Source organism: Perca flavescens, chromosome 8 (genome assembly GCF_004354835.1).
Source record: "Perca flavescens isolate YP-PL-M2 chromosome 8, PFLA_1.0, whole genome shotgun sequence".
NCBI classification, from domain to species: Eukaryota; Metazoa; Chordata; class Actinopteri; order Perciformes; family Percidae; genus Perca; species Perca flavescens.
Window position 1 is genome coordinate 14,286,431 of NC_041338.1, and position 22,040 is coordinate 14,308,470.

Genomic DNA, 22,040 nt, shown 5'->3' on the forward strand with positions numbered 1-22,040 from the left:
AGAGCTGTGGGAGGCCAGTATGGTTCGGCCTGCTCTATGAGTAATCAGCCAGAACCAGCAGCTATTGTAGTAGTAGAGAGGGCCCGCAGTTTCACTCAGTCATCTGAATAAGTTGGCACTTTTCCTCGATTGAAAGTTTTCTCTCTCTCTCTCTCTTTTTGCTATTGATCTTGTGATGTTTGATATGAAACCTGTTGCTGTTAATGTGCTGTGCCCATTGTCACGCAGCACGGTTACATTCAAAACATAGCTGTAAAGTGTGTGTGTCTTTCCACACGCACGACAAGTAGGTGAAGATGAATCCTCCATGTCAACACATCTACAGCGATGAGAAAAGTACACACTACACACCCAGGTGGGTTTTGGAACTACGACTGACAGTCCTCCAGCATCAGTAGCTATAGTGTTAAAAACAAAAGGATTGTTGTGTACTGTATCCTTTTAAAGTATATGCTCCTATATGTATTTCTTTGCATTTCTGTTTTTGTGAGATACAACAGAAGCTACTGTTTTGATGTTGACGGTTTAAGCACAAGAAAGAGACGCATCGATGCGTGAGAGAATCAGCATTTTTCTTTAAAAGGCATTACTTGCTCTTGAAGTGTTATCCTTTTATTTGCAGAAAAGCAGAATGTTGTGTTTGCCTGTCACTGTGGAAAGAGCTGGTTTTGTTTTCCACGAGTAACGTTAGATTAGTAACGTTAGGCCCATCAGAATGCATCATTTGACTTAATTTAATGTACACATTTTTTTTTCTCTTATTTTTTATTATTCTATGATACACTTTACCTTGTTGTCCTCGATTTTCACTTTGTGATTTCTTTCTTTCATGACGGTAGAGATGAAATAGTTTCTTTGCTGTAGTGAAACTGCTATGAATGTGAATATCTATTGGAAAAATAAATGCAGTTACAATGCAACTTCAACATTTCAACCTTTTGATCTTTTTTGTTTGTTTCCTAGAATACTAGGTACCACATTCAAAATGTCAGCTGATATTTATAACTGCCCAGTGTTTTGTGTTTCTACAGAAGCTGTTGGCCCTCAGCAGCTAAAGTGCCATTAAGGTAGAAAGGACTGGAGGACAACAGAGAGCTCTGTTCTAGTAACTGCTGCACTCTTTTGTCTGGCCGTGGTGGAAAATGTGCTTTCAACAAGGCTTTAACTTTGTGGAAACTCATTCAGACCGCTACCAATACTTTCTCTTGCCTTCTCTCGGTCTGTCTGCTTTTTCCTTTTGTAAGCTTGCACGCACACCCACCATCAAAGAACTCCAGTCTTCTATGTTCTATATGAAAAACAGTACAATTATCTTACTGCTGTACAATATTGCCTCATTCAAGTTCAGAAAAGCCTTTTTAATAGAATTTATCATGTATCTATTAGTTTTAGTCATAAAAATGCAACATGATAAAAAACGTCAGGGGAAAAAAAGATGTGAAATGCATTTAGTTCCCTTTGTGTGCAGAAGCTTTTAGTGTCTGTCAGATACCTAGATTGACTATTTGGGCTTTTCACATCAAACAACTTCCACCTTATTGTGCTGTAGCTGAGCAGTGGGGGGGGCAGAAGGTACCAGTGACGTCGGTTTAGTGCCTCTTGGTGCTTAATTGATTTGAACCTGGCAACCTGACATTGGCAGTCCCCTGGTGGCTGTATAGAAATGGAGTTTGTGTGAGCCAGAACAGTGACGTCAGGATGGAGAGGGGTCTTAACCTCTCTCTGTCTATTTACCAGCTCCTTACCGGACCTCACTCGCTGTCTCAAGGAGCAGCAGACCACTCAGAGGCAATGGCAGGCCTCTCCAACCTGAGGGAAGCCAACATACACTGCAGTGGGAAAGTATAAAGACACTTTTTGTTTTGTTTCTACACACTGAATTAGAAATTAACAATCACATTGAACTGGGCTGTCTAGCTTCAAAAATCTCTATTTAAACCATATTGACAACGTCACACTTGACTCTTTTAACATTTAGTGCCCAAGTCGTAAGACAATGCAGCAGGACAGTGATCCTAAACATATAGCCAAAGCAACCAATGAGTTCTTTAAAGCTTTAGTGCATAACTTTTTAATATTAATGAACGTCTGTTACATTAAAGGTCCCATGACATGCTACTTTTTGGATGCTTTTATATAGACCTTAGTGGTCCCCTAATACTGTATCTGAAGTCTCTTTCCCGAAATTCAGCCTTGGTGCAGAATTACAGCCACTAGAGATAGTCCCACAATGAGCTTTCCTTAGGATGTGCCATTTCTGTGTCTGTAGCTTTAAATGCTATTGAAGAGCTGAGAGGGAGGGCAAGGTGGAAGGTGGGGGTGTGGCCTTGACCAACCATGATGTCTCTCTCTTTCTCATGGGCAGGCCAAATTCTCTGGGCGGGCAAAGCAGATAAAGGTAAGGTAACCTTGCTCCTTATGACCTCATAAGGAGGAGATTCCAGATCGGCCCATCTGAGCTTTCCTTTTCTCAAAGGCAGAGCAGGATACCCAGGGCTCGGTTTGCACCTATCACCATTTCTAGCCACTGGGGGACAATAGACAGGCTGGGGGAACTCATATTAATGTTAAAAAACATAAAGAGAAATTTTCATGCCATGGGACCTTTAAAGCCATTGCCAAATGAGTTGCTACAAAGTTAATTAAGACTATCAGCTCCACACAACTCTCTCTGTATTTCTCAGTATGGCTATGTTCAGAATATTGTGTCGTCCGGCGACTTTCGCGCGCAGAAACTCGAGTGAAGATAATTACCTCTTCTGAAGAGTCCATCCTTGGCTACTAGCAACTGCGTGGAGGAGGGGTGAGGGCTGTGCACGATCACGGAAGGCTTGTATCATGTGGACGCGCTGACAGTTTTCTTGTCATTACTTAGAATTCCTCATGGGGGAGCGACAGAAACTACGCACTATAGCTTTACTGACCAACACTTGAAATGCCAAGTTGATCATAATCAAATTAAGCACGTGTTTCACTTGCTGAGGATCAGACTGAAGGCGAAAACCCCCCCAAAACAAGCTAGAAGTGTAAATGGCTGCAGGCCATGTGTCCTGTCACAGGCTTCAGGATTTGCAACAAAACATGAAATATGATATAGTTTATGTTATCTTGTCCAGTTACTTTCTGTCACACGAAAATGGGAAACTACTGGTATTTATTAAGAAGGACTAAAGCCGCTACACAGCCCATCTAATGTGGATGATAACAGTTGCAAAGCTGGGAGTCAGCACCTCACCCTCATTCTTTCAAATCCAATCATGTGCTCGACAGAGACAATACAAAAAAAATTAGACATTGTCCTAATACTTTCTGGCGATATTATATGCACAGTGGCAAGTAATGGGAGATAAAACATTTTTTTGTGTGTTTGTATTTCAGTCATCCATAGTGGAGTTGTAGACTGCATTTAAACCCAGGGCTCTGCATCTTATGCAGATTGACAACCTAAGCTAAAAGGACACCTCAAAGGGAAGTAGGATTTTGGCTAGTTGTGTAATTGGCAGTGTCAACTCTGGTTCCAAAATGGCTGTGTGGATATGATGCACAGCGTTACGGTTATATTCTTTTTATGCACAGACACACATTCCATCCATTCCACTTGGTTTACATGGCATGCATCCCGCTACCGCAAGCCTTGTGAAACAAGTATATTTGGGCAAAAACTGGAAACCCTGGAGAAAAGATAAAAGTCAAATTTCTTTTATAGAGAGAAAAGCATCTGTGAGAAAGGACAATCTCTCTGGCTGAGCGAGCTGACTAATGAGTAAAAATGCCACCAACACCCCAAACATTAATCAGCTCTTGGAGAAGAATGCCTACACAAGGAAGGGAGCAAGCCTGACATCTAGTGGCCATGTGTTGCATTCCAAGAGCCTGGGAAATTGACTAAAGGCAAGTCAGAAGATGGGGCCAAAACAAATAGATAAAAGTCAGAAAATTCAAGTCAATCCAAAATCTGCTTTATAGATTTCCAATGTCCTAAATCTCTTAACTACTACTAAAAACACTTTAAGTGGTGGCAATACATGCAACATAAGGGCAGTGGCCAATCAAAGTGCATCTGTCATGGTGACAGTTGAAGCAGACTTCTTACAAAATCAGCTTCTCTTTGTTTGCCTGCTTGGTCAGGCTCTCCAACAGACTATTGTCATCCTTATCTGCAAAACATCACATACAGAGATATAAATAATGAATCAGGCAAAGGGAAATCATTTAGGTTATTAAACCATCCTTCCACTCCTCTCCCTCTGAAAACCTACCAAATATCACCAAGTTGCAGGAGCACTTGGTCGTCCCCAGAGGGTTCTCCAGCACCAATGTGTATTCTCCGCTGTCTTTAGCTCCACAGGTGGGGATGACCAGTGTGCACACTCCGTTGGCTGTGCTATGCCAAAAGCGAGGGGAGTCAGAGATCTTCGATTCCCCCTTATACCAGCAGGCCTATTCAGGGGAATTGTCAATATTATTATTAGGGCTGTGTTCGATTGAAGAAATTCTTAGTCAACTAACACTCATTCAATTGTATCGACTAATCGATTAGTTGATTTCATCGACAGATCTGTAAATCTGAGTTTCTCCGCAAAGAGTCATGCAAAAGTATGCATATATTGAATAAGATAATGCCTCCTTTGCATATTTAAACACAACATTTCAGAAAACGTGTAATACAACAAATAATTGCCTTAATGAAAGTAATCAAAGTAGGTTTCACGGTGATATCTATTAGGTAAAATGATAACCCTTTATTCTTGTGTTTACCTGAGATGTGCTCGTACGTTTTTTGGAAATAAGTCATTCAGCATGAAAAAAAGCATAAAACATGACTAATCGACTAAAGAAGTCTAAGTTTACTAAGACCAAAACGACCGATTAGTCGACTAATCGACTAAGAGGGAGCAGCCCTAATTATTATTATTTTACGGGGCCTGGGAATGATATCAACAGCAATGAAGGTACACACAAATATTCCAATTATTAATGCGCAAATGTTTCAGGTACTGTAGATACACCACACTGATATCCGTAGCGATGTGCTTCATACCTGTGGTGTTGGCATGCCCTGATAGGCACAGCTCATGGTGCAGTCATGGCCTCTGCGAACAGCGTGGTCCTTCAGTGGCAGCAGGAACGTCGGTTTCACCTGACGTGGCTTTGAGGCATATTCCTTCAAACGAAGGCTTCTGATGCACTCTAAGACACAGATGCACAAACACGTAAATATGCATATAGAGAAACAAACACAAGCAAATTAGTATTAATTCGACATGCTGGTCGTATTTGTATAACTCAAATAGTATAGTGCTGAAATCCAATGTCTTCCCTTCTGACCTTTCTCCTTGGCCATGATGAGAGGTTCTTTCGAGTCCAAAGGATCACTGTCTCCGATAGAGTTGTGCGCAACAACTCGGAAATAGTACTTTCTCCCTGGAAGCAGTCCCGTGACGGTGTACTTGCTGCTGAAGACACGCTCGGCCACAGTGAACCAGGAGGCAGTGCTGGCGTCCCGTTTGAGGATGATGTAATGCGCTCCCTCGTCGTCGTCGTCAGCCAGGTCTGGGGTGTGATCCCACTGCAGGGTCACCGTGCTCGGAACCTCCTCTTCCAAGCCGAGGTTCTTCGGGGGTCGAGGAAAGTCTGAGGGATGGCGGTAAGTACGGAAGGAGGTTGATGAGGAGAAATATTTGATTTAACACCTAAATGATTTGAAATATCACTCTGGGAGTTTCCACAACCCCATGGAAGCTGCTTTGAACCCCTGATATATACTTTGAGAGACTACATTTTGAGACAATTATTGTTGATAAATGTAAAAAAAAAAAAAAAACCCTACAATTAAAGACTAGATGCACATATAATGGAGGCTTTGTCACTTACCCGTAACCCTGACAGTGACATCATAGTGAGCCTCTCCATTGTCGTTCTTCAGGTGTACACGGTAGGTGCCAGAGTCAGATCGCTGAGAAGTGGAAATGAGGAACTGGGAGAGATTCTGGCTATTGGTGATGACTTCCCGTCCTGCAGTGATGATGCCATCCTTGAACCAGGTTACCACTGGGGTAGGTGAAGCCTGTAAGGGTGAAGAAGGGAAGGATTGAAGAGTAAGAATTCATTTGATAGGACTTATGTGGAACATGCTAATCCTGTGGCTCAAAGGAACATTGCTAAATTCTGAGTAGATCATCAATATTAATGCAATTTACTCATATAGCGCTTTTTGCAACACTCAAAGACACTTTGCAGTTTTTAAAAGGAAATACACTTTGCTGTTTGCTCGCAGGTTTCTCTATAGAGCTCCCCCTACAGCTTCGGAATAGATATTTGGCAGCTCCTATGTTTACTTGTGTCCTCACTTGGTCAGTCTGCCGTTTCCTCTTTCTCTGTTCCTCCGACAATGCTTTCCTAGCTTTCTGCTTCTTTTTTGCCGGCTCAGCCATGACGATAGTGTGAAAAACTCCTTTGCGACCTTGCTAGCTGGTTCCTGAATGGGCGTATGTGTGCAGTGCCGTGAAGCAATTAGTTACATTGTGAGACGTGAAATCACGCGATACTTCCTGGCGCTGAGGTTGGCTCGCAAGGGTGGTTTTTCCGCTCACAGGCACTAGGGGCGGAGCGAGACGACCACCATTCAACTCCAAAAAAGTCATATAACCATTCCAATGACTCCGAAGCTGTGGTAAATTAAGCTAAAAAAAAACCTGCATAGTTCCCCCTTTAAAAGCAGCTCTAAAAAGGCGAGTTTTGACTTGTGATTTTAACATGGACAGATTGGTGAGTTCCAGAGGGAGTCTTACAGTGAAGCCGAGGTGAAGGCAAAGTGCCGATCCGGCTCGGACCACCATCTGGTTCTTCAGCTTCCCCTGGAGATCAAACCTAGGTGCCACTGTATGGGGAATAATTCCAAAACTTGAAAAAGGAAAAAAGAAAAGGAGACTACAAGAGAATGCAGTCAGTCATATTACCAGGTGGAGGCATGGCCAGTACACCCTCCAACAGCTCAATTGGCTCCCCCACACCTCCTTCATTGACAGCCCGGATGCGGAAGTGGTACTTTTTCCGCTCTTGAAGTCCTCCAACATTGAAGGCAGTAACAGCGATGGGGATCTTGGTGGCCTTCGTCCACTCTTTAGCATCTTCAGGGCGAACCTCTAGGATGTAACCCGAGGGCTCGTCTCCCTGCTCTGGAGGAGTCCACCTCAGAGAAACGGAGGAGTTGGTGGAATCAGACACACTCAGGTTCCTCACCAGACCAGGAGCTCCTTCAAGAGAAAAAAAAGGCAGCATTTATAGACGTTAGATAGTCCAGATAATATAGATACAGAGAGGGAAATGAAAGAGGCAGAGAAGGACTCACTTGTTGGGTCTTTGGCCAGGACAGCATTAGAAATGGTGCTGGCGCTGCCTGCTCCAGCCCTGTTTACACTTGTGACTCTGAACTCATACTCAACATCATCCACCAGCCCTTCCACCATGACTTTTGTATCTAAAAAAAAAAAAAAAAGTTTGCAAGTTTAATACATGAAATGCAACCAAAAACAGAGGATGTTAATACTGTCAATAATACAGAAACGTGAAAACCATACAGGTTTAATGTATATTAATGACTGCTTGATTTGATACATGTTAAACATCGTATCCTTACTCAGGAATGTCTGTACTAAACATGTGTAAGTAAAAGACTATGTCAAAAATCTATAGCAACTAGATCTGGCAACGAAACAAGATAGCTTGATAGTCTGACCTGTGAGCAGCTCCTTATTGACCTGTAACCACATGTTACTCCCCTTCTTCCTCCTCTCCAGGACGTAGCCCAGAACTGGAGCTCCCCCGTCGTGGGTTGGAGGTGTCCAGCTCACTGTCATGGAGTCCTTGGTTACGTTGGACACCTGGGGCTGGGACGCTGTGCCTGGAGGCTCTGGGTAGGGGCATTCAAACAGGAGAAGGGATGACACCATCATTTGAATGGCTGTTAATAATGAAGAGAACAATGGCGGTGACACTTCTCTCTAACTCCCGATGTTTTGAGAGATGATTTTGGTCGATGGCATTGACATATAAAACTAGCGCTCACCCACGGGCTCTCCAGCGCGCACCTCCTCTGTCTCGAGAGGGTCGCTCATTCCCTCCGCGTTGACAGCCCTGATGCGATACTGGTACGCCTGGCCCTCCTCCACTTTGTCATCGCTGAAGATGATGGTACTGCTGTCTACATCACCAACCCTGGTCCATGACTTCTTACCTGCCGTGCGGCGTTCAATCACAAAGCTGGTCACTTGCTTACCCCCATTGTCCCGCGGAGCCTTCCACTTCATTTTGACAATCTTTCCTGATAGCTCGAGGAACTCTACTTTCCCTTGTGGAGGCTTAGGATGGTCTGGGGGAGGGAGGGGAGATTGGGGCGAAACACGCGTTTAAGTATTTCAAATCTGCGTTAGAGCAAAACGTTTGTTGCCAAATATGCCACCCACCAATCACATTGAGGTGCAGGTTGGCAACAGCAGTGCCACAGTCACTCTTCAGACGGAGCATAATTGCCCCGCTGTCTTCTCGCACACATCTAGTAAAGGAGGAAATGTTTGAGAAATGCGTATCTGCAGCATGTGTATTTTCATTCGTGTGGGACCTTTTGAAAAGATCAGAAAATATCGGAGTGGATGACGCCCCTCTCTGCTCACCCACCTGCTGAGCACCAGCGAGGTGCCGTCAGCTGTCCTCTCCACCTTGTTCCTCTCATCCTCCATGACCTCCACGCCGTCTTTGTACCAGGTGATCTTGGGAGGCGGTTTGCCTTTGAAGGGGATCTTAATGGTGGCTGTCTGGCCTGCCTTCACAGTCACAGGTCGGGCCCCCAACAAGTCCAGCACAGAGGAATCCATTTCTGGAGGGTCTGGGAAAAAGGGTTAGTCTAGATTGGGATGTTATTTTGATGGGTGTTTTTATTTCCATTTCATTATGGTTTTAATTGGTTTCAATTTGGTAGCATTAAAGGTGCAGTAAGCGATGCTGCCCAAAGATTGTTGATATTTGAACTCAACCTCAGCCTGTTGCTGATTGGCTGGAACAGTGTTTTGTGGCTTGTGCACTCCTTTTTTGTTTGTTTTCCATTTACACAGCCAGGGCTCTGTATTAACACCGTTTTTTTTTTTTTTTCAGCACACAGGAAATTGTTTAAAACTATTGGATATGCCCAGAGCCACTCTGGATCTGCCGTAACCAATCGCTAACGTTTGGTCGTGACGTATGTAATGCGCATGTGCAACAAGAGGGGAGACCGACAACTATGGGCTTATATTTAGCATTAGCAACAAAAAAAACTCCTTCACCACTAACGGAGCGAGCTGGAAAATCAATCTTTTCCCGAACCTCGTGGGGAGGAGGGCCACAACATCATGGCCACCAACACAACTCAGCAAAGACTGTTCTTGCTCGGGCTTTAACTTCTGGATATTCAGTGGCGTTGACACAACAGACCGAATGGCTTCGCTCGCATCTTTCTAGCACACGTCCTCAATGTCATCGTTCTCAGCCACTCCCTCTGTCCGCTGATTGGACCGCCAAATATTTGGCCGGAGAAAACACAAGAATATACCGCAAACCCAGACGGAGTACTGAAGGGAAATGAGCGGAAGTATTTAGGAGGGCAGAGCCAGACTAAACCTGAGGAGATATTCACTGAATTTGACAAAAAAAGTGTTTTGGAATAACATCACTAACTATACCTTTTAATGTGAAGGATTTGAAAATGTCTGACTTTGGCGACTCCCAGTGGTAGTATCTAAAAAGACACTGGCCCTCATTTATGAAACGTGCGTACGACCTAAAACAGGCGTACGACGGTCGTACGCCGATTCCTACGCAAAGCTCGGCATTTATCAATTTCGACGTGAGCGTAGGCTGCGATCAAATCTCACGTCTGGTCTGAACTCGTGTACGCAAGTTCTCGAGTCAGTGTGGACTTGCGGTGCAGCATATAATCAGTTTAACAGGAGAAGCAGAAGTCATCAGTTGATCACATATCAGCAATGGCAGATCTGGCTCTTTTAGAAGACCTCTATGCGCCGGTCTGCAACATTGTTTTAGCCTGCGGGGTTCTGCACAACATCTCGCAGGAAAACACGGTGCCATAAATGTAGCGATGGAGCCAGATGACCCGATGACTAGAGAGTAGTGTCCAGAACAGCCACCAACTGAGGGCTATATGAAGGAGACAGGATATTATTCCTCACTTTTAAAATGTAGCCTATAGTGTTATGTTTGGCAATGATATTCAATACAGGAAACATGACGATGCACAACATTTTTATTTATTCTTCAGGTTTTTGTTTCTCTTTCAAGTGAATGATTTATTTCTGCCATTGACCAAGTTATTTTGGCTTGTTTTTCCAGCCCCTCTGCTGTCAGGAGACAGGGTCCAGCACGGGGGCGGAGGACACGCGCCTCCCTCAGCTGTTGCCTCGTTCCGACAAACACGAGTAAAATAAAAGACACTGCATAAACTCCGCTACCGTGTGTTTTATTTAATTATAGGTACACCTACATGTAGGCCTAATAGATTGCAATAGAAGCCTGTATATTACTATTAGGACTATAGAAAATGTGTCAAGGATGTATAAATTAAATAGGCTAAACTTCAGCTGAGTCCGATTTACTACGGCAACACTGTTGACCGCATCAGTGATCTCTTTTCATCCCGCATTCTTTCTACAGCCTTTAATACCAGTTTTCAGGCTGCCAAATAGTACACACGTTAGTGCAAATGAACCTGAGAAATCAGGGTTTCAATCTCCACCTCTGAAAAGTGTTGCTTCTCAGCCGGATTACGTCTCGCCATGTCGTAAATTGTAGGGGCGAGGCCTCAAAACCCAGAATATATTGGGGCGTGATATTTAAATGACGATCGTTTCCAGCCGCCGCATTTATCAATGTACGACCATTCTTACGCTCGGATTGGTGTGATACGAACTTTTCATGAATCCCACGTGAAGCCTGTCGTAAGATGATTTCTGCGCTCATATCTGCGCTGGTTTCTACGTTAGGTTGATAAATGAGGGCCATTGTTTGTCTCCATGACAGTGGCAGGGATCTTGTTCCAGTAAGTCTCTGTCCCACCTGTGAATACATACTCAAATAGAAACACACCTGCAATAGTGAGGACAGCCTCGCTCTCAGCCCCCTTGGCTCTGAAGGTGTACTTGCCCTCATGAGTATCAGTCACACCAGAGAAGATCAGCTTGTGAACGGCTCCCTGTTTGACCACCTGAACCCCCCTCAGCTCCGAAACCTGTCAAATGTAACACGTATATTAAGTTTTAATAAAACATAAAATTACCCAAAACAGAACCGGCTGTGGGTTATAGAACTTAACGGATAAAACGTTTAAATAATGTCGCAAATGACTTGATCAAAATGGTGACGATATCAAAGGTTTCAAAAGCTGTTTGACTATGGTATTAAGGTTGTGTATCACTTTAACACGATCGAGAATCTACACTCATGCTGGCAGCGCTGTGAGGCTGTATGTTATGTTAGCACCCTAACAATGTCATTACGATTCATCCTCTGGGCACCAAGGACATCTGTACCAAATTTCATGGCAACCTATCCAATAGCTGTTGAGATATTTAAGTCTGGACCAAAGGGGTGTACTGACAGAACAACATTGCCATAACTACAGCTACATTACTGCCAAGTGTTTGCATGACATTAATGTGTGAGAGAGTAAGAACCAAAGATTTGCCACGTTAGTTGACAGGGTCCATTTGAGGACTAACATTAGAACTCTGAAGAAAACCAATATATAACAATATTTTTGACCAAATACCTCGATATCGATATTGTGACGAAATTGTAGTGTTGACTATTGGTGCTTTCACAAAATATTTACTCAATGAGATTCATGATAAATAATCATCAGTAAGGTGGATATAATGACTAAGTGGGTAAAGGCAAATAACAGAACATCCAGAACAGTCTGGTTAGTTCTGAAAATGACATCACTTTCCTGTAATGTAGCATTAAAAAAAAACAGTAGAAGACAAATGTTATGTCATATTATGACATTACGATATCCAAAATCTAAGACAATATCTAGTCCAGTATAACAATATCGATATATAATATCGATATATTACCTAGCCCCAACTCCAACCCTTTCCCATGTTGTATCATCTCTTACCTCCACTCCATCTTTCAGCCACACTCCGTCGACCTTCTCATCGTCAAGAACAACGCACAGCTCAGCAGGGGAGCCTGTAGCACACTGAGCATCTGACATACTACTCTTCACTGAGGCAAAACGCTCTGACAACACACAAAGAAAAACTGCTTATTTAGGGTCTTATGTGTTACCCAGTAATGTTCCAACATTTGGACCTTAAACACTGATGCTGAAACAAACTCCAGATGGACAGAAATCATTTACCATCCACGGTCAGATAGGCAGAAGTGACATATTCGTTAGCGTCATTGTCCTGAGTGCAGATGACAGAGTATTCTCCCTCGTCTGTCAGCTCACAGTCCTCGATGATAACCTCTGCCCTCTTTCCCTCGCGCATGAAGATGTAGCGACGACTCGCTGTGATATCACACCCGTCTTTCAGCCAGCGAATGTGCACGTCCTTGGAGCTCGTCTCACACTCCAGGCGAGTCTTGCCTCTCTCCTGCACACGGACGTTCTTGAAGTGGCTGGTAAACTTGATGGGAATCCCTTGAGAAAAGTGAAATGGACGAGGCATAAAAGGAAGAGAGTCACTTTGAGGGTTAATTTGGCCTTTACTAGCATGCTTCACTTTAACCTTTTTGGCGATGTCTGTACTATAAACGTGTAGAATGAGTTCAATCTCATTCAAAAATGAAAATAGGATTATAGGGTGAAGGGAATGGAATTTTGTACCCACTTATTAGGTTTGTTCTTTATATTCAGTCCCAACACATACAGCAGACCTTCCTTATGAACTTATAGCTAAAGAACAAGAAATATGGAGTATATTCATGAGTAACTGTAATTAACACAACCTAAATTACTATGCTTCTGTTCCTGCAACCCCAGAGGACAGCCACATGTCCTTGTTAAGACATTAACATGCCCCAGCTTGCACCTTGGGCAAGTAAGCATCTTGTTAGACACAGCCGTAATAAATGAGCTTGTTGTGAGGAGGGATTTGGTTGGATTACTTTCAACTCAGCACTAGGAGCAAGGATTTATTATGCTACCCATACGTCTTCATTCGGATGATAGAGGGAAGATGATGTTGTTTAGCATAGCCTATGAGGGAACGAAGCCTCTAATCTCAGGGGGGGAGAAGGCAGTAATTGCTCATCTCTACTGAGTCTGAAGGGAGAAGTTTGTTTCCTTAGAAATGCTAGCTTCACTAAAAACAGGAAGACACAGCCCCTTTGGGGAAAAACAAAACATAACAAAGCATAACAAAAAAAGTTTTTTTTATGGGGTAGGTGCCTATAAAATTTTTTTATCCGTACGTTCAATGAAAAGTGGCACGGTTGCAGTGAGGTCTCCGATGTTGATGGTGTAGTCTCCAGTGTCACTGACTTTCACATCCTTAATCTTCAAGGTGTAGGTCAGACCATCCTCAGACAGGGATACATCGAACTTTTCATCTCTTTTTACTTCCTTTCCTCTTACCTGCCAAAATACACAATTCCACACAAACACAAACACAATTTCCATATTCCTTTTTAATCATGTGTGTCCACCATTTGCCTAGAACATTGTTCTGTGTGTTCTTTTCATAACCTAGATGCCAAAAAGTCCTAGAAATGTTCCTCAAGAGCAAATTCTTAAATCTCATCCTAGATGGGATATTATATGCTTATGTAAAAGTGTATTTAAGTCTTTCGGTGTGTCTTGTTGAGTCACAGACAAACCTTCCAGATGAGGGGCGCATCTGACTTCTTAGAGAGACGGATCTCAAAAGTGGCGGTCTGGCGCTCTGTCACTTTCTTGGGCTTGAAGTCAGACAGGAATTTCAGAGGTTCATCTGAAGGAAAGAAAAAGGCGTTCTAATCATATGATTTTTAAGTGTATGAACCAAATCGTATAAACACCTCACTGAAAAGAATTCCATGCCAAATAATAGGATTTGTAAGCTACAAAACATGTCTGGCGCTGTGAAATGTGGGTGTTGAGAGAAATATGAGACGACTAAGAAAGCCCCTAACTGAGAAAACCATCGCTGTCTGGGGGAAGAAAAAAAAAAAAACGTAAAAATTGTTCATTTCGACTATTTATGTCTTGTAGATTGAATGAGCGATGGGAGAAAGCATGCACATATGGCAGTTATGCTCACATAAAACTTGTCACTATCTGTTAAACAAGTGAATAAAAAGAGAATGTGACACTGAGAGTAGGTTACGCAGTCAATGATGTCGTTGTCTCTCTGAGTTATGAGCAGTGGGAAGGACTTCGGTCTCATTCTGCACTTGCCTATGACGGTAAGCCTGGCTGACAGTCTCTTGTCTGCGACTTGCAGAGTGTAGGTGCCCGTGTCACTGAGGCTCACGCTAGAAATGCACAGCATGTGTTTGGTTCCCATCTGTTTCACTTCGTATTTCCCATGAGAGTAGTGGACCCGCAGCAGCTCTGCGCCCTGAATCATAAACAAAATGCCTAGACGAGGGGAGAACTCGCGTAACAGAAACACCCATATATGTGCAGACTTTGAAACACAACAAATCTTGTTTTATTTTATTTTTTTTACCAGGAACCACTGCATCCTGATGTTTGGATCCTTCAGTTCCAGGATGGTGTCAAAGACGATGCTGGTGTCAGCTGTGGCACTGATGTCCTCAAGGGGCTTCAGCACACGCACCATCTGGAAAAATATCAAATGATCAAAAACGTATTTATACATAAACACAAAAAAAAAATGTCATTCCCCGCCCCATCTTCACATTATTTGACTTGAGTGTTGCTATGCGAAATACCTTTGTTGCCATGGCTGTGCTGTGTGACATTACACTTTTTTCCCCTCCATTTTCCGTTCTGCTCTATTTTAAGCAGTTTTTCATATCACATCACAAACCTTTTCTTTCTTATGTGATTCTGTGGTTACGTGAACAAGCTCTCGTATGACAGGCCCACCTCCACCTCCACTTGCTTCTTCATCTCCTTCAGCTTCTTGAGGATGCCTCTGAAGTCGGTGAAGCCGTGCTCGGCGCAGATCCTCTCGTAGTCCTTCTTGTCAGCTCCACCAAGGATCTTTAGCATCTCCTCCTCTGTAGGTGGCCTCTTCTCCTCTCTCTTCTCCACACTGCTGCACAAGTAGGAAACAATTGTGCATGTGTGTTTACATGCACATACAAAAGTTTATGCCAGCCTTGTGTGTGTGTGTGTGTATATATGTATGTATGTCTAAAAATATGTCTGACAGTATGCATGTGTGCGATGACAGTTCAAAAGCATCTTCCTCTGCCCCTGCGGCAACACTGATACACATTGCAGCTCTTTAGATCTCATCCTGTATATATTTCTGGATGCATGCAACAACAACAAAAAGGATCTGGGGGTGGATCAGAGAAAGCTCCATCACACCATGACAGGTTTTAGGAGTGTCAGGGCTAGTATTAGGCAACGGGCTTCTGTTCCTACCGTTTCTTCAGCATCTTTTTGAAGTCCAACGCTGGATCTGCAAACAAAGACAGACTTTCTTAACCTGAGTAAAAAAAAAAAAACAGCACGTAAACTTTGCTGAAAGCTCCTAAATAATATAATAATAATAATCAAGACTAAGAAAGGTTCACCCAGTGTATTATGTGAAACGGCTCGACTCACTCTCTGTAACAGTGAGGGATATAGAGTAGGTGGCTTCTCCGTGCTTGTTGGAGGCAATGCACTTGTAGACATCAGTGTCCTCCAGGGTGAGGGTTTTGATCTGAAGTGGAGGTATTTACAAGTTGCATAAAATTAATGAAAATGACATGCTTGTTGCTTACTGTAAGACTTAATCTAAAACTGCCATACTGTCATCGTCCAGGCACATTAAATCCCACTGCAGTACTTATGTGGAGCTGGAGGAGGCAGTGCCATGCTGGGAATACCCAGTAAACATTTAGCATCGCAACTTAACAGTCATCCCTCACCAGAGAAACAGATGGCAAGGGGAGATGCATATGTCAGCACCCACAAGTTAATTGCTTTATAATAGCTATTTAAGCTTCACTTAAGCTTCCCGGCTGGTTCAGAGAAAGTGCTAAATCCACTCCAGAGTGTTTATAGATAAAAGGATCAGAGAGAGTTTTTTTTTTTCTTTCTATCTACTTTTCCTTATGATGCATGGTGTACCGTCTGAGCTGACAGAATCACAATGGCAGAGCCCTTTGGCTTAATGACAGCCTGGACAGGGCCGCTGTCACAGTCTGTTTTGGTCACATTCACCTTTTAAAGCAATGCATTTTGACTATACTGTATCTTGGTAAATGCATTCAGATTTAATTAAGTGCATGTGGAGGAGAAATGCTTGATCACAAATTCCATCACACTCATTTTAGAAAAATGAATGGTATCTTTGGGTAGATGTGATAGATTTGTCATAAAAATAGAGTGTATTGATACATGCAAAGCTACATACTATTTATGGTGTCACATGACATGTATGAAATAATACAAACACTCAATTTCTAAAATATTTGTTTGATATTAGTCATTGTGCAGTTATATTAAACAACACAATGGAGGAAAAATAAAAATGGTTCAACCTTTTGATATATCACTGAAAATTAAAGAGACTCTATCAGAGTTGGATATAGATCTGAATCAACACAAACCCTACATTTTGTAGAGGACTATTGTCCTTTTGTGAGATGCTGTGAGCTAGTTACAGTGACGGACCTTGAGTATGTGCTGATTGTTTATGTCGTCATAGAAAGATTTAGTGGCATCAGATATTGGGCACCCGCTGGCTCGTTCCCAGTTAACACTGGGCTGGGGATTCCCCGTCACCTTGGCCTTGAACACAGCATTGTCACCTATGAAAGACAGATTAGACAGATCAGGTTAATGCATGTTATCTGCTTGGGAATACTGAGCTGCAGACTCACTACTGTTAATTCTTTTTAACAAACATGAAATCAATTCTAATTGGGGCAATGAGAATGAATGTTTAGTATACATGAGCTCAATTGCCCCTGTGTGGCCTTTTCCTGTTTCACCTTTGAGACCAGTGAGTTTAAGGTCAGCACATGAATGCTAATGCTACAGCTACTCCGCAGCGTTCTGCATATTGTGACTATTGAGGCCTCTTGATCTATAATTCATGGGTAGAGCCTGGGTGAGTAGGGCTCAGACACCTACAGTTTATGCAGAACAGGCACTAGTATTCAGCAGAAGAAGCAAAGGTTGTTTTGGGTTTTTTTTTACCGTGGAGGTCATGAGCATCATATAAACTCCATCACTGTCTTTTAGCTTTGTGAGGTAGAGTGTATTTACAGTACCTTTACCCAAAAAGGCAAATGGTTGTCTAAAGTTTACAAATAGCAGCAAACCTTTACTTCCCAGTGGAGTTTAGCTTATGTCATCTGGAGTTTCTAGGCAAACTATGGGTAAGGAGCTAAAATTAGCTTTGTAGCGCTCTCATTGTCTCAAGGGCCCACAGTTGTTTATAAGTGCGATGTGAAGAGAGATATAAGGGCATTCCTTGAAATTTCAAGGTGCGGTTCACCTCACCCTCTTGGGCCGTGATGGGGCGCAGCTTCTCCACAAAATCTGGGACAGACTCTCCCTTGGGTAGGTGAAGGGATTTCAGCACCTTGCTGCAGGACTCCACCACAGCAGAGGTTTTATACTGAACCCCAGAGTGCTCTGAGGGAGCATGAATGACATCCACATTATTATTATCATGTACAAACAGGCCAACTATGCTAGAGCTGCCTCACATGCAAATGTGATACTATCATTATGACTTTCAGTGTTTTTTTGTTGCACTGTAGTATTTCCTTTAGCTTTATTGTTGGTCTGCATTTGGCCAGGAGCTTAAAATCAGCCTGGCATCATCATAAGTATAAAAAAAAGAGTACACAGTGGGACGGGTAAGAAATGCCAGTTAAAGCTACTATTTTAACCATCTTATATTCATCAATTATGCCACGTTTGCTTTTTGTAGTGATGACTCTAATAGAGGGTTATTCATGTCATGTCTTAGAATTAGAAATGTTACATTAATAAAGCATGGCAGGTTGGGAAGAAGACGATCTTGGTGGACGATTCCTACCTTCCATGGTCCTCGACAAGCCCTGACAGACTTTTCGCAGCTTGGCGGAGCTCATGGAGGAGGTAAAAGAGGAGGAGGTGGATGAGGAGGACATTTGCATATCTGACATCTGCCTCGCCTGACCCGTATGCTGTTCCATCTGCTCCATTCTGCCCCCAGTGGCCTGAGTGAGCTCTGTTGCCATGATGATGACGTTAAGGTGTTGCCGATGCGTGCCTGGTTGTGACAAGGCACAATTAGAGATGTGGAATGATAGTTTTGGCAGGAAATACTCATTTGACTCCTAATTCCACTGGGTCTTGTTGTGTATAACCGCTTTTAGTCCTGATGTTCTCTGGTTAAAAAGGGACCAGAGGGACATAGGACAGTCCTAACCATCCTCTCTAAATTCACGTACTGATACAGCTAATAACCTATAGATTACTCAGATAGCAAAGGAGAATGTTCAGAGCAGACATTGTGTGTAGGCCTACTTGCATGTGTAAGTGTGTGTATGCTGGAGTGTTTGCGTGCAAGTGCAATGTGTGGAACACAGGTCTTTGCTCTGTCTTGGTGGTAATTGGGTTTTTGTTTCCAAAAGCCCACACCAGAAATGATTGAAACTCCCCTCCCTTCCTCTACTCGCCCCGTGCCCTTTCCTTTCCTATCACAGTCCTTTGCTTTTGCCAGGCTCGTACAAAGATACAATTAATTAGTGTTTGTATCACTGATGAACTATGCTCTTTTTCTCGTACTTTGAATTTAAATTCCTTTTTCATGCCCAATCTGCATTTCTTCATTCTGTGTGTGTGTGTGTAAGCTGTGCATTGGTGTGTATGTGCATCTTTGCCTGCACATGATGGATCCACTTTACCAGTGGCTGACGGAAGAAGATTACACACATTACAACTGTTCAAAGATAAGCGCAAGGCAGTGTCAAGCTCCATCTATTCTTCTAATTAAAATGTATCACTCACTGTACCTACTTATGGAATTTCAATACTAAAAAAAAACTCACATAAAGCTCAGTGCGCAACATGTCTGCATTTGTGAGCCTGTATCAAAATATATGTTAATAATTGTTTATTTTTTTCAGCAACAGCCTGGTTTTAGGATATAAATATGACTTCACAAGCCAAAGGAACAATTATCCACAAGATTAGTCTCTGAAGGGAAAATGTAAATTGTGCTTCCTGCAGCAAATACACTACATGTTGACGTTAGTGAACTAACTAGTTCCGTAAGCGTTGATACCTACCGAAGTAAGTTGTTTTTATGCGACCGCAGTTAACTCTTTGATGGTATGGCTCTACAGTCTGAGCAGTAGCAAGTGACTGGAAGCTACAAAGTGCTGGTTCCTGTCTCACTGTAAGTGGAACACAAGAACATCTCTTTTTCCTCCCTACCTCTCCGCCTCTTTGTTCAGTGTCCTTGATCTCTCTCTCTCTCTCTCTCACAGTATACAGCACAGCAAATTGTAAAAATATATATTTTTTTACTCCCCCCTTGGCTCTATTATTTCAAAAAAAAACACACAGCCAACCGAACTTACTTGTTACAGCAAAGTCTTTGTTTTTTCACAGATTTAGTCTGCACCCCAGGTTCAACTGCTAGCCCAAATGTCGCCTCTTATGATGTTCCTAACCCATACACTGCTCCCCTCTCAGTGGGTTCCTGACAGCTCGGCCTCCGCTGCTTTCTTGGTTCCTTTTTGGCGGATGAGCCAAGGCCGAAGCACTTAAACACCTGCTTAGTCCTGTCTCTGGACAAATAAGGCTCTGATCTGTGCTGTGCTTGTCGGGCCAGGCTGTCCTGGCTGTCCTGGCTGGGCCAATACATCATGCTAATAGCCTATTTCCCCCCCAGGTCAGTTAGTTTGAGCGTCCACTGTGGGCTGTCTTAGGCTAGTATTTTAGAAATTAGCATTCTCCAAAGAGAATGTGGTGATGGAGAGTTTCTAGGCTGGGGCTCTGATGTACATCATCTACGTCAGTGTCAGAGGTCTTAGTGTTTATTAAAAACGCAAGTTGCATTTGTGTTTATCTGTTCTGTGCACCATCTGCTATTACCGATCACATGTTGTGTAATTTGTTCTGTATGTCTGAAGGTGCCAATAAAAAATAAATTGATCACAAAAAAAAATACATGTTACAAACAATATTATCATTCTCTGTTGGTCTGTGACCTTGTGTGTACTTGCCTCTTCAGTGCCCTTCAGGACGTCCAAGGCTATATAATCTGTCAAGCACTGATCTATGGGTTGTGGTTATCAACTTGACAGCCTCTCTAACGCATGATGAACCAGCTATGCAACCTATTAGTAATTATTAGGAACCACAGATACAATGTTTAGTTTTAAATAATACATTATTAAAAAATAAATAATCATAAGAAATACAGACCATACAATTGTGACATATGTATTTTCTTTAAACTTCAGTTAATTGTAAAATGTAAAATTCTAGTTTTTAATTTATTTATTTTTTTTACCTATTTTGCAGGTCGTTTTTTCAAACCTTTTTTGTTTCACAAATTCAAAATTGTCCATGCCATTTTCCCAAATTACTATTAACAACATTTGCCTGTCAATCAAAACAAACAGAGCAAAGCCAGTTAATGGATAAGCTTTCAGCACATTATCATCCAATCAGGATAAAAAAAAAGTAGTATCTCATAGTTTTAAAATTTCACAATTTCATGGTTAAATTCTATATTTTGTCTGTATATTCCAGTAATGGAGTAATGATCATAATAAAATTAATGAAAAAAATATTAAATAAGAATTAATTATGTTTGGACCAGTGACTGCAAAATTAATTAGTTAATATTAACAGTCTATGGTCTGGACCCAGCAGTTGTGTTCTAAATTAATTGGGTCATCCAAATAATTGGAAAATATTACAGATTAACATTTCAAAATTATTTTTAGCTGGTAAAAATTGCTGGGTAAAGAAGAACTACTAGGCGTTTGTGTTCAAGTCTGCTAAAAACCTAGTTAAATGATCATAAGAGCTGATAATAATAGCAAAAAAGGCTGATTTAATATAGTCATAGGTAGGTTATGGAAATGGATCCAGAATGATGCATAATTAAATTGCAGATTGTGTACATTCAAATAATCAATGATTCATAATTTAAGTTAAATGGCTTCATTAATGTTGTTAGCTCAACTTCTCAGTAGGGCGATTCTTGACATGCTAGCAAATTAGCTTGCTAGTGCTAGCTAGATTTGCTAGGGCTAGGCTAGCGCGCTCACCTACCCGGTACCCGGCACCCGGCCGCAAAATTACGAATCCCACGCCAAGACCCTTATCGTGCACGTCAGTGGTTCCGGTTTGCTGCCACGAATTATTTCCTCAAAATGTAAGTGTCTCCCATTGATGGGTGTCTCCTGATGTTTTCAATGCAGAAAAAGAACATAAAACGACGAGTCCATCACTGGTGGCAAAAAAAGAGCGATAATAAGCCCCAAAAGACGTTATGAAAAATGCTAACAGGGACAAAAACAAACGCTCAGGAGCAAGAGAAAGTTGATATTTATTTGTCATTTATGTCACAACAACAGTAGTTTTCAGCTTTTACAAGAGAACATTCTTTACAATAAGTTGAGTTTGCCAAATGTATCTTGCATTGAATTGCACTGGAGGGGAGGTGCTAGCTACACGAGTGGCATTGATTGGAGTTACAGTGGGGCTAGCTAGCTAACCACGTAATGTTAGTTAACGTTAAACCTTTGGGAAATCACATAGACTGTATATTAATATTAACAGTCTATGGGAAATCACTAAAGACCTGAATCCGCTGATTCATGCTTATTTTTTGAGATGTTAAGTTAGTTTT

At 42.2% G+C, this 22,040-nt stretch overlaps 2 protein-coding genes across 6 annotated transcripts in view; one reads left to right on the forward strand and one right to left on the reverse strand.

Annotated features, from left to right (window-relative positions):
* Positions 1-3,683: 3,683 nt before the first annotated feature.
* Positions 3,684-21,803, reverse strand: LOC114559668 (immunoglobulin superfamily member 22). 5 transcript variants are annotated; one of them, XM_028584460.1, is made up of 26 exons: positions 21,461-21,803; positions 18,222-18,437; positions 17,678-17,812; positions 16,844-16,980; positions 15,788-15,887; positions 15,605-15,641; positions 15,098-15,266; positions 14,715-14,828; positions 14,441-14,603; positions 13,882-13,994; positions 13,477-13,639; positions 12,419-12,703; positions 12,173-12,297; positions 11,137-11,278; positions 8,677-8,884; positions 8,466-8,554; positions 8,069-8,371; positions 7,739-7,963; positions 7,352-7,480; positions 6,960-7,256; positions 6,792-6,880; positions 5,875-6,067; positions 5,329-5,634; positions 5,042-5,190; positions 4,260-4,440; positions 3,684-4,157 (listed from the first exon to the last, which is right to left on the reverse strand). In XM_028584460.1, exons 2-26 carry the CDS (start codon positions 18,403-18,405, stop codon positions 4,090-4,092), a joined length of 4,104 nt encoding a protein of 1,367 aa, XP_028440261.1. In that variant the 5' UTR covers positions 18,406-18,437; positions 21,461-21,803; the 3' UTR covers positions 3,684-4,089. The 5 variants fall into 5 exon arrangements, with proteins under 5 accessions (XP_028440261.1, XP_028440262.1, XP_028440258.1 ...); XM_028584461.1 differs by having other exon boundaries at positions 7,739-7,912; positions 15,098-15,269; XM_028584457.1 differs by having other exon boundaries at positions 15,098-15,269.
* b4galnt4a (beta-1,4-N-acetyl-galactosaminyl transferase 4a) overlaps positions 21,201-22,040 on the forward strand; it is a 147,973-nt gene continuing 147,133 nt past the window's right edge. The window contains exon 1 of the mRNA XM_028584462.1: positions 21,201-21,563. The gene's annotated coding sequence lies outside the window, so the exon portion shown is untranslated. The remainder of the gene's footprint in view (positions 21,564-22,040) is intronic.